This window comes from Oncorhynchus mykiss, chromosome 28 (genome assembly GCF_057628025.1).
Source record: "Oncorhynchus mykiss isolate SJ-2025 chromosome 28, ASM5762802v1, whole genome shotgun sequence".
In the NCBI taxonomy this organism is placed as follows: Eukaryota; Metazoa; Chordata; class Actinopteri; order Salmoniformes; family Salmonidae; genus Oncorhynchus; species Oncorhynchus mykiss.
The window spans coordinates 35,405,462-35,418,501 of record NC_143049.1 but is presented as its reverse complement, the minus strand read 5'-3'; the positions used below and the strand labels follow the sequence as shown (position 1 = coordinate 35,418,501).

Sequence of the window (13,040 nt, the reverse complement as noted above, 5' to 3'; positions counted from 1 at the left end):
ATTAAACAAATTAATTTGTAATTTAATTTTACACAACTAAAAACCGGTATATAAAACCGTTATGATGTAGGAAAAAAAATGGGACCAGTGCATTTCAAAGCCGTAATAGCTGTAGTGTAAATGATAAATTATAAACAGGGTAGTTTGGGTCCTGGATGCTGATTGGCTGAAACAGCATTCCAGCCGTGTGTATATCAGACAATATACCACGGCATTGACACAAAAATATTTGTTACCGACAAAAATTGAACAGTAAACACGTTTTTTTTTAGCAATACATTTTTATAGCAATAAGGCACCTTGGGGGTTTGTGATATATGGCCAATATCCAAGAACAGCCCTTAGCCGTGGTATATTGGCCATATACCACACCCCTGGCGCCTTGTCGCTTAATTCTAACATTATGACATGGATATTGATACAACAATACTAGATTATTGGTTATTTTAACTACACATGTTAAGATTATTTCTGATTAAGGCATACTGTGTCTTTTGGCCTGTAGTCTTTGTTGGAGTGAATAGCTAGTTTTCCAATGATGAGCGCTCTGAGTAATCCAGTGTGTTCTCACTCCTTTCCCAGTGTCCACTGTCACATCCTGATCTGGGAGGTGCTCAGTGCAGGTTGATCAGTGCTGAACCATTTTGCCAATAGATGGGTTAGTGGACAAAGTCACGAAAACAATGAGCAAGCTTTAAAAATGGGGCAGAACGCTGTGTGTCGTTCTGATTCTGGGTGGCCAAATACTGTAGCTATAGCAACAATGACAAAAAGCAGCTATGTGGGGAATCCTAGGCGGCTCGTTTTTTGATCTTGTTTTGAGGTGTTTTGACTGTCACGTCGATGCTAATATGGCTCAAATTCACTAGCTAACCAACAACTGTAACGTATTTGAGACAACAAGTGCCCATTGAGCACATTAATTTATGTTTTCAATAAACACTGGACATAAAATATACTTTACATGTTGTCAACCATCTAAGCCGACCCCGTCTGTTTGGCCCCATAGTTGCACACGCGTCGGTTTTGTTGCTAAACAACCAACCCGTCTATGACCTGGCCAATGGCCTCCATTACGAAGTCGGTTAAAGGGATAGTTCAGCAAAATGACATCATCCTCCACATTTGATAGATGTTTCCTTCCCTTGAAAGTGGTCTATGGACTAGTATAGACTGCAATCCACACTATGGTTTCGTTATACTAGCCACCATAGTCAAAAATGGTAAATAGTAGTAGATGATGATTGTATGCATCCCTGACAAGTGGGACAGGGCGCTGATAGGGCTGGCATAGCACAGCATTGTGACAGTGATGTAGTGGGGTCGGGGTAGTTTGGTAATCATATTATGAGGCAACTTGACTTATGGATGAAATAGGAGGTGACGTGGCCTGGGGTGGTCTAGTGGTGTGGAGCACATGTACGATGTGCCGCTGCCAGCAAGGATTGAAATCTGTTCTACTGCCTTTTCAGAACACGCTCTTCTCTCTCAATCCAATAAACATACAAAATACCAACAAAACAAAACTAGAAATCGGAGGTGACATAAGGTGTTCAGCCCTTGGTACACACGTGGCAGCGGCTGGCCTGCTGGCGCTGTTGATCGGCGGCCTTCAACACGCTAGGGACGGGGCCGGGGCCAAACTGCTCGTCCAGGGAAACATGGGTCAGCCAGAAGCTGTAGACATTGGCGAAGTAGTGGCATGTGCCCCGCGGGCCCTGGCACTCCACAAAGGGCTGGGCACGGAAGTCTCGCAGGCAGCTGCCGGATGAGGTCAGAGATTGGCCGCCACCCTCGTCGCCCGCTCCAGAGTGCTGGAGAGACGAGAGGATAGTGTGAGCGATATACAGTCATATACACACACAAACACAGAGATCCCCCCCCTACCACCACACACTCACCATGAGGAAGGAGTAGCCAGCCCACAGACTCCTCCACCCAGGGGGGCAGGTGGGGGCGATATAATCCTGGCTGTGCACTGCCACAGCGGGTGAGGGTGTCTCACACACGGCACAGCGGCTGATATGGGCACGGATGTCGTGGCCCGACACGGGCATCATGGGCACGGCAGCGGTGGTGGAAAGCCAGTAGGATTTGTCGTTGCGGCTGGCGTAGTCACAGGTACCTGTGTTGCAGTAGGAGAAGGGCATGGTGCTGAAGATACGCAGACATGAGCCGGCCTGGCCTGGAGGGAGGACAGAGAGAGAGAAGGGCAGGGCAGGGCAGGGGAGAGAGAGAGAAGGGCAGGGGAGAGAGAGAGAGAGGGGCAGGGGGAGGGGAGAGCAAGAGAGAAGGGCGGGGGGAGGAGAGAGAGAGTTGTGTACATGTGAATCAGGGTTGTTGGTCAATTCCTTTTTTTATTCAGCCAATTCAGGAAGTAAAAAGAAATTCCAATTCTATTTTTTCCTCATAGGAAAACTGAAAAGGGATTGACCCCCAACTCTGATGTGAATAGATTGAAAGACAGACATGAACACATTAATGAGCTGACTCAAAATGGAGATACCTTATTAGTCAGTATCCTCTCTCTCACCCCCCCACACACACTACCTCTACCTACCCCTATACACCTCTCCACTCGGCCAACCCCTCCACACCCCTACAACCCCCCACATTCGGCCCACCCCTACACACCCCTCCACACCCTCAGCCCACCCCTCCACACCCATCTAGGGGTTCGTACGTACCCAGGTCCTGTGTGTGTGTCCTCTCCTGCCCCTCCAGGTAGAACAGGCTATAGCCGGTCCACAGGGGGCTGCTGCCCTCGGGACACACAGGGACCTCCACCGACTGGCTGTGGATCACCAGCAGGAAGCCTGAACTCACAGAGCCAGTGGAACCGGGGTAGCCACGGTCACCCTGAGAACCCGGAGGACCTGTGAGGAGGAAGAGTATATGTGTTTACACCAAAATACTAATGTATACATGTCAGATGTGAGTATATTAGTATATTAGTATATTGCATTATGTTGAGGAGCACGGTGAAACGGCTTACTTCTGTTACTATTTGTTATATATTCTGTCTCTGTGTGCGTGTGTGTGTATATGTGTGTGTGTGTATGTATTTACCCTGATGTCCCACAAAACCTTGCTGTCCATGATCGCCTGGGTCTCCTAAAGGTCCAGGTGTACCTGGAGGTCCATTTCTCCCTGGGGGCCCTCGTGACCCAGCTGGGCCCTTAGGACCTAGAGAAAATGACACACAAAACACCACCGTCGGTGTGAAAAACAACACACACACACACATCATGTTTCTGTAGGTCACTTACCGTGAGGCCCAGGGTTCCCACGGGGCCCAGCCTTTCCTGGGGGACCATTTGGACCTGATGGACCTGAGGGGCCATGGATCCCACGGTAGGGTTCCTGAGTGGTAACGACACCGTCCAAAACCTGACCGGGCAGGCCTTTGGGACCTGCAGGGGGATACAGAGGAACCTCATTGTCAAAAGAACAGGGCAGGCTAAACAGCTAGAATTGTCTCAGTTATCTCTATTGGTCTCAGTCCTCACCTGCATCCCCAGGTTTGCCTTTGTCACCTTTGGGCCCCAGGAGGCCGTAGGCGCCTGGACGACCTCTTGCTCCGTTGGGGCCCATGTGACCCTCAGGGCCTCTGGCACCTATCAGAAAAGAACATTAGGCACCAAACAGAGAAAACAGACTGCATCAGGGAGGGACTAACTCGACCTGCCCCCCCCCCCAAAAAAAAAAACACAACAATTTTGTTTTCCAATTTTAAATGTTTTACACAGTTTTCTGTTTCGGAGTTGTGTGTTATGTGGTTACCTTTGGGTCCTTGTGATCCTGAGTAGTCTGTTGGCCCTAGGGGTCCTGGGGGGCCTCTCTGTCCTTTATGGCCATTGGGCCCTGGTGGCCCTTGGGGGCCTGGGTCTCCTGGAGATGGCTCTGCAGTACCAGCAGGACCCGGTTCACCGGGTGGTCCTGAAAACACTCAAATACTGAGACAAGAAAAACACACAGAAACACCTGACACCTGGTACACAATGACAGACTGACTGACATCTGACCCCATGTGCACACTGACTGACATCTGACCCCTGGTACACACTGACTGACATCTGACATCTGGTACACACTGACATCTGACACCTGGTACACACTGACATCTGACACCATAACATTTCATTTAAGCAAGTAAGTAAGGGATGGCTGCCGTCTTCTCGGCTCTTAACCAACTATGATATTTTGCATGTTTTTTCCCGTTGTTCGTATCTTGTATTGTACATAATGTTGCTGCTACCGTTTATTATGACAGAAAAGAGCTTCTGGACATCAGAACTGTGATTACTCACCTCAAATTGGACAAAGTTTTTCTTGAATGAGTCAGACGGGAGGGATATACTACAAACCAAATCAATTTTATTTATTTATCTATATTCCCTGTCTTAGGTCAGTTAGGATCACCACTTTATTTTAAGAATGTGAAATGTCAACACATTCCCAGTGGGTCATACATTTACATACACTCAATTAGTATTTGGTAGCATTGTCTTTAAATTGTTTAACTTGGGTCAAACGTTTCAATTAGCCTTACACAAGCTTCCCACAATAAGTTGGGTGAATTTTGTCCCATTCCTCCTGACAGAGCTGGTGTAACTGAGTCAGATTTGTAGGCCTCCTTGTTCGCACACACCGTTTCAGTTCTGCCCACAAATGTTCTATAGGATTGAGGTCAGGGCTTTGTGATGGTCACTCAAATACCTTGACGTTGTTGTCCTTAAGCCATTTTGCCACAACTGTGGAAGTATGCTTGGGGTCATTGTCCATTTGGAAGACCAATTTGCGACCAAGCTTTAACTTACTGACTGATGTCTTGAGATGTTGCTTCAATATATCCACATAATTTCACAACATGATGCTGCCACCCCCGTGCTTCACGGTTGGGATGGTGTTCTTCGGCTTGCAAGCCTCCCCCTTTTTCCATAATGGTCATTATGGCCAAACAGTTCTATTTTTGTTTCATCAGAACAGAGGACAGGACATTTCTCCAAAAAGTACGATCTTTGTCCCCATGTGCAGTTGCAAACCGTAGTGTGGCTTTTTTATGGCGGTTTTGAAGCAGTGGCTTCTTCCTTGCTTAGCGGCCTTTCAGGTTATGTCGATATAGGACTCGTTTAACTGTGAATATATATTAACTGAGTTTGAAGGTAGGCCTTGAAATACATCCACAGGTACACCTCCAATTAACTCAAATTATGTCAATTAGCCTATCAGAAGCTTCTAAATCAAATCAAATCAAATTTTATTTGTCACATACACATGGTTAGCAGATGTTAATGCGAGTGTAGCGAAATGCTTGTGCTTCTAGTTCCGACAATGCAGTAATAACAAGTAATCTAACTAACAATTCCAAAACTACTGTCTTGTACACAGTGTAAGGGGATAAAGAATATGTACATAAGGATATATGAATGAGTGATGGTACAGAGCAGTATAGGCAAGATACAGTAGATGGTATCGGGTACAGTATGTACAAATGAGATGAGTATGTAAACAAAGTGGCATAGTATAGTATAAAGTGGCTAGTGATACATGTATTACATAAGGATACCGTCGATGATATAGAGTACAGTATATACGTATGCATATGAGATGAATAATGTAGGGTAAGTAACATTTATATAAGGTAGCATTGTTTAAAGTGGCTAGTGATATATTTACATCATTTCCCATCAATTCCCATTATTAAAGTGGCTGGAGTTGAGTCAGTGTCAGTGTGTTGGCAGCAGCCACTCAGTGTTAGTGGTGGCTGTTTAACAGTCTGATGGCCTTGAGATAGAAGCTGTTTTTCAGTCTCTCGGTCCCAGCTTTGATGCACCTGTACTGACCTCGCCTTCTGGATGATAGCGGGGTGAACAGGCAGTGGCTCGGGTGGTTGATGTCCTTGATGATCTTTATGGCCTTCCTGTGACATCGGGTGGTGTAGGTGTCCTGGAGGGCAGGTAGTTTGCCCCCGGTGATGCGTTGTGCAGACCTCACTACCCTCTGGAGAGCCTTACGGTTGAGGGCGGTGCAGTTGCCATACCAGGCGGTGATACAGCCCGCCAGGATGCTCTCGATTGTGCATCTGTAGAAGTTTGTGAGTGCTTTTGGTGACAAGCCGAATTTCTTCAGCCTCCTGAGGTTGAAGAGGCGCTGCTGCGCCTTCTTCACGATGCTGTCTGTGTGAGTGGACCAATTCAGTTTGTCTGTGATGTGTATGCCGAGGAACTTAAAACTTGCTACCCTCTCCACTACTGTTCCATCGATGTGGATAGGGGGGTGTTCCCTCTGCTGTTTCCTGAAGTCCACAATCATCTCCTTAGTTTTGTTGACGTTGAGTGTGAGGTTGTTTTCCTGACACCACACTCCGAGGGCCCTCACCTCCTCCCTGTAGGCCGTCTCATCGTTGTTGGTAATCAAGCCTACCACTGTTGTGTCGTCCGCAAACTTGATGATTGAGTTGGAGGCGTGCGTGGCCACGCAGTCGTGGGTGAACAGGGAGTACAGGAGAGGGCTCAGAACGCAACCTTGTGGGGCCCCAGTGTTGAGGATCAGCGGGGAGGAGATGTTGTTGCCTACCCTCACCACCTGGGGGCGGCCCGTCAGGAAGTCCAGTACCCAGTTGCACAGGGCGGGGTCGAGACCCAGGGTCTCGAGCTTGATGACGAGCTTGGAGGGTACTATGGTGTTGAATGCCGAGCTGTAGTCGATGAACAGCATTCTCACATAGGTATTCCTCTTGTCCAGATGGGTTAGGGCAGTGTGCAGTGTGGTTGAGATTGCATCGTCTGTGGACCTATTTGGGCGGTAAGCAAATTGGAGTGGGTCTAGGGTGTCAGGTAGGGTGGAGGTGATATGGTCCTTGACTAGTCTCTCAAAGCACTTCATGATGACGGATGTGAGTGCTACGGGGCGGTAGTCATTTAGCTCAGTTACCTTAGCTTTCTTGGGAACAGGAACAATGGTGGCCCTCTTGAAGCATGTGGGAACAGCAGACTGGTATAGGGATTGATTGAATATGTCCGTAAACACACCGGCCAGCTGGTCTGCGCATGCTCTGAGGGCGCGGCTGGGGATGCCATCTGGGCCTGCAGCCTTGCGAGGGTTAACACGTTTAAATGTCTTACTCACCTCGGCTGCAGTGAAGGAGAGACCGCATGTTTTCGTTGCAGGCCGTGTCAGTGGCACTGTATTGTCCTCAAAGCGGGCAAAAAAGTTATTTAGTCTGCCTGGGAGCAAGACATCCTGGTCCGTGACTGGGCTGGGTTTCTTCCTGTAGTCCGTGATTGACTGTAGACCCTGCCACATGCCTCTTGTGTCTGAGCCGTTGAATTGAGATTCTACTTTGTCTCTGTACTGGCGCTTAGCTTGTTTGATAGCCTTGCGGAGGGAATAGCTGCACTGTTTGTATTCGGTCATGTTACCAGACACCTTGCCCTGATTAAAAGCAGTGGTTCGCGCTTTCAGTTTCACACGAATGCTGCCATCAATCCACGGTTTCTGGTTAGGGAATGTTTTAATCGTTGCTATGGGAACGACATCTTCAACGCACGTTCTAATGAACTCGCACACCGAATCAGCGTATTCGTCAATGTTGTTATCTGACGCAATACGAAACATCTCCCAGTCCACGTGATGGAAGCAGTCTTGGAGTGTGGAGTCAGCTTGGTCGGACCAGCGTTGGACAGACCTCAGCGTGGGAGCCTCTTGTTCTAGTTTCTGTCTGTAGGCAGGGATCAACAAAATGGAGTCGTGGTCAGCTTTTCCGAAAGGGGGGCGGGGCAGGGCCTTATATGCGTCGCGGAAGTTAGAGTAACAATGGTCCAAGGTCTTTCCTCCCCTGGTTGCGCAATCGATATGCTGATAAAATTTGGGGAGTCTTGTTTTCAGATTAGCCTTGTTAAAATCCCCAGCTACAATGAATGCAGCCTCCGGATAAATTGTTTCCAGTTTGCAGAGAGTTAAATAAAGTTCGTTCAGAGCCATCGATGTGTCTGCTTGGGGGGGGATATATACGGCTGTGATTATAATCGAAGAGAATTCTCTTGGTAGATAATGCGGTCTACATTTGATTGTGAGGAATTCTAAATCAGGTGAACAGAAGGATTTGAGTTCCTGTATGTTTCTTTCATCGCACCATGTCACGTTAGTCATAAGGCATACGCCCCCGCCCCTCTTTTTACCAGAAAGATGTTTTTTCCTGTCTGCGCGATGCGTGGAGAAACCTGTTGGCTGCACCGCTTCGGAAAGCGTCTCTCCAGTAAGCCACGTTTCCGTGAAGCAAAGGACGTTACAGTCTCTGATGTCCCTCTGGAATGCTACCCTTGCTCGGATTTCATCAACCTTGTTGTCAAGAGACTGGACATTGGCAAGAAGAATGCTAGGGAGTGGTGCGCGCTGTGCCCGTCTCCGGAGTCTGACCAGAAGACCGCCTCGTTTCCCTCTCTTTCGGAGTCGTTTTTTTGGGTCGCTGCATAGGATCCACTCCGTTGTCCTGTTTGTAAGGCAGAACACAGGATCCGCGTCGCGAAAAACATATTCTTGGTCGTACTGATGGTGAGTTGATGCTGATCTTATATTCAGTAGTTCTTCTCGACTGTATGTAATGAAACCTAAGATGACCTGGGGTACTAATGTAAGAAATAACACGTAAAAAAACAAAAAACTGCATAGTTTCCTAGGAACGCGAAGCGAGGCGGCCATCTCTGTCGGCGCCGGAAGTATGTATCTAAAGCCATCTAAAGCCATGGCATAATTTTCTGGAATTTTCCAAGCTGTTTAAAGGCACAGTAAACTTCTGACCCACTGGAATTGTGATACAGTGAATTATGATAATCTGTCTGTAAACAATTTTTGGAAAAATTACTTGTGTGACGCACATAGATGTCCTAACCGACTTGACAAAACTATAGTTTTTTAACAAGAAATTTGTGGAGTGGTTGAAAAATGAGTTTTAATGACTCAACCTAAGTGTATGTAAACTTCCGACTTCAACTTTATATCCTACAAACAGGACATTAAAAACTGTAATAGCTTATGCTTCACTGAGTCGTGGCTGAACGATGAGATTAAGAACATACAGCTGGCACTCCATCGGCAGGATAGAACAGCAGCCTCTGGTAAGACACAAGATGGGGGCCTATGTATATATGTAAACAACAGCTGGTGCATGATATCTAAGGAAGTCTCAAGGTTTTGCTCACATGAGGTAGAGTATCTCATGATAAACTGTAGACCACACTATCTACCCAGAGAGTTTTCATCTGTATTTTTCGTAGCTGTCTACATACCACCACAGACCGATGCTGGCACTAAAACCACACTCAATGAGCTGTATACCACCATAAGCAAACAGTAAATAGCTCATCCAGAGGCGGCAATCCTAGTGGCCGGGGACTATAATGCAGGGAAACTTAAATCAGTTCTAGACCACCTTTACTCCACACACAGAGACGCGGACAAAGCTCTCTCTCGCACTCCATTTGGCAAACCTGACCATAATTCTATCCTCCTAATTCCATTTTACAAGCAAAAATTAAAGCAGGAAGCACCTCAGCCTATAAAAAAGTGGTCAGATGAAGCAGATGCTAAACTACAGGACTGTTTTGCTAGCACAGACTGGAATATGTTCCAGGATTCTGATGGCATTGAGGAGTACACCACATCAGTCACTGGCTTTATCAATAAGTGTATCGAGGACGTCGTCCCCACAGTAACTGTACGTACATACCCCAACCAGAAGCCATGGATCACAGGCAACTTTCGCACTGAGCTAAGGGTAGAGCTGCCGCTTTCAAGGAGCTGGACTCCTTGAAGCTTATGAAAAATCTTGCTATGTCCTCCGACGAACCATCAAACAGGCAAAGCGTCAATACAGGACTAGGATCGAATCATACTACACTGGCTCCGGTGCTTGTCAGATGTGGCAGGGATTGCAAACTATTACAGACTACAAAGGGACGCACAGCCAAGAGCTGCCCAGTGATACGAGCCTATCTGACAAGCTAAATAACTTCTATGCTCGCTTCGAGGCAAGTAACACTGAAACATGTATGAGAGCATCAGCTGTTCTGGACGACCGTGTGATCACGCTCTCCATAGCCGATGTGAGTAAGACCTTTAAACAGGTCAACATTCATATGGCCGCAGGGCCAGACAGATTACCAGGATGTGCACTCCGGGCATGCGCTGACCAACTGGCAACTGTTTTCACTGACATGTACAACCTCTCCTTGACCGATTCTGTAAAACCAACATGTTTCAAGCAGACCACCATAGTTCCTGTGCCCAGGAACACTAAGGTAACCTGCCTAAATAACTACCGACCCATAGCACTCACGCCTGTAGCCATGAAATCATGAAATGCTTTGAAAGGCTGGTCATAGTTCACATCAACACCATTATCCCAGAAACCCTAGACCCACTCCAATTTGGGTACCACACCAACAGAGTCACAGATGATGCAATCTCTATTGCACTCCACACTGCCCTTTCATACCTTTCATACCTGGAATTTGCAAATCAATTAATTAAAAATCCTACAATGTGATTTTCTGGATTTTTTTTTCTCATTTAGTCTGTCACAGTTGAAGTGTACCTATGATGAAAATTACAGGCCTTTCTCATCTTTTTAAGTGGGAGAACTTGCACAATTGGTGGCTGACTAAATACTTTTTTGCCCCACTGTATGTGAGATTGCTAATCATTGACTACAGCTCAGCGTTCAACACCAAAGTGCCCTCAAAGCTCATCACTAAGCTAAGGACCCTGGGACTAAACACCTCCCTCTGCAACTGGATCCTGGACTTCCTGACGGGCTGCCCCCAGGTGGTGAGGGTAGGTAACAACACGGCGGTACTGGAGCGCCAACGTTAGGTCCAAGAGGCTTCTAAACAGCTTCTAACCCCAAGCCATAAAACCCCTGAACAGCTAATCAAATGGCTACCCAGAATATTTGCATTGCCCCCCCCCCCCCTTCTAAGCTTCTGCTACTCTGTTATTATCTATGCATAGTCACTTTAATAACTCTACCTACATGTACATATTATCTCAATTACCTTGACACCGATCCCCTGCACATTGACTCTGTACCGGTACCCCCTGTATATAGCCCCGATATTGTGATTTACTGCTGCTCTTTAATTATTTGTTATTCTTTTCTCTTACCTTTTTTTAGGTATTTTCTTAAAACTGCATTGTTGGTTAAGGGCTTGTAAGTAAGCCTTTCATTATTTGGCGTACACACTGACAGACAGTTTGACATTTGTCACCTGGTACAGACAGACAGACATTTGTCACCTGGTACAGACAGACAGACATTTGTCACCTGGTACAGACAGACAGACGTCACCTGGTACAGACAGACAGACAGACAGACATTTGTCACCTGGTACAGACAGACAGACAGACAGACAGACAGACAGACATTTGTCACCTGGTACAGACAGACAGACAGACAGACAGACAGACAGACAGACAGACAGACAGACAGACAGAGACAGAGACAGAGACAGAGACAGAGACAGACACAGACACACATGCACACCTGGAGGTCCATGAATGCCTTCGTATCCTGGCTCTCCATTGGGTCCTCTGTGACATTCTGAGCACTCTCCACCTGAACCACCGGGCTCACCAGTGACTCCTTTTGGTCCTGGGTGACATTACACATTCAATCAACCATACAGGAGTCAAACAGTACCTAACATCATGTCAACAACCCAACACTCACATGTACCCTACTCCACCGGGGAACTACGCAGTAATGACACACAATGTACTGTATCTACTACATTAGAAACTTAAAAGAAAATCACAGTGTTAAAATGTTTTAGTTTTTAATACATTTAAAAAATGTCTAAAAACCTGTTTTCGCTTTGTCATTATGGGGTATTGTGTGTAGATTCATACATTTTTGAATAAATCTGTAATGTAACAACATGTGAAAGAAAGTCCAGGAGTCTGAATACTTTCCGAATGCACCTTCTATAAACTTAAAATAAAATCACACGCCAACCTTTTGCTAAATTCTAACGTATGGTGATCTCTTACATGGCATATCAATCATGTCATTACTATCTTGAAAAGCACATTTTTCACTCATGACTGACACAAACAGTACCTTGGTAGCCTGGAGGGCCCCTTAGGCCTTTAGATCCGGGGTAAGACGTTCCCGGGGGTCCCTGGGAGCCTGTGTGGCCTTTGAGTCCGGGGAACCCAGATGGCCCTCGTGGGCCCAACACATCTGGTCCTGAGAGAGTGAGATGTGACACATAAGGACTACTGGTACCTGTTTCAATTAGTAACGTACTTTACCTGGATTTAGATATCGATAAATAACTGTCTCTGAATAGATAAGTGTTTGTAACCTCACCTCTTGCTCCCTTCTCTCCTTTTTGGCCTTGGAGCCCGTTCAGACCATGCAGCCCTGGGGGTCCCGGGAAACCTGTGGAGAAATTCACATCAAGTCAAGGAGGAGCACTGCCAGAGCCCTGCAAAATGACCTCCAGCAGGCCACAAATGTGCATGTGTCTGCTCAAACGGTCAGAAACAGACTACATGAGGGTGGTATGAGGGCCCGACGTCCACAGGTGGGGGTTGTGCTTACAGCCCAACACCGTGCAGGACGTTTGGCATTTGCCAGAGAACACCAAGATTGGCAAATTCACCACTGGCGCCCTGTGCTCTTCACAGATGAAAGCAGGTTCACACTGAGCACATGTGACAGACGTGACAGAGTCTGGAGACGCCGTGGAGAACGCTCTGCTGCCTGCAACATCCTCCAGCATGACCGGTTTGGCGGTGGGTCAGTCATGGTGTGGGGTGGCATTTCTTTGGGGGGCCGCACAGCCCTCCATGTGCTCGCCAGAGGTAGCCTGACTGCCATTAGGTACCGAGATGAGATCCTCAGACCCCTTGTGAGACCATATTCTGGTGCGGTTGGCCCTGGGTTCCTCCTAATGCAAGATATCATGTTGCTGGAGTGTGTCAGCAGTTCCTGCAAGAGGAAGGCATTGATGCTATGGACTGGCCCGCCCGTT

At 47.1% G+C, this 13,040-nt stretch overlaps 1 protein-coding gene across 1 annotated transcript in view; it reads right to left on the bottom strand.

Moving 5' to 3' along the window:
* The window catches only part of LOC110508231 (uncharacterized), a 67,767-nt gene continuing 54,727 nt past the window's right edge, over nt 1-13,040 (bottom strand). Inside the window, exons 38-47 of the mRNA XM_090225194.1 lie at nt 12,374-12,445; nt 12,122-12,250; nt 11,546-11,653; nt 3,784-3,939; nt 3,510-3,617; nt 3,270-3,413; nt 3,070-3,186; nt 2,688-2,876; nt 1,902-2,185; nt 1-1,814 (exon numbers count right to left, since the gene is read on the bottom strand). Of these exons, the coding sequence (XP_090081320.1) occupies nt 1,554-1,814; nt 1,902-2,185; nt 2,688-2,876; nt 3,070-3,186; nt 3,270-3,413; nt 3,510-3,617; nt 3,784-3,939; nt 11,546-11,653; nt 12,122-12,250; nt 12,374-12,445 (1,568 nt within the window). The 3' untranslated portion in view covers nt 1-1,553. The remainder of the gene's footprint in view (nt 1,815-1,901; nt 2,186-2,687; nt 2,877-3,069; nt 3,187-3,269; nt 3,414-3,509; nt 3,618-3,783; nt 3,940-11,545; nt 11,654-12,121; nt 12,251-12,373; nt 12,446-13,040) is intronic.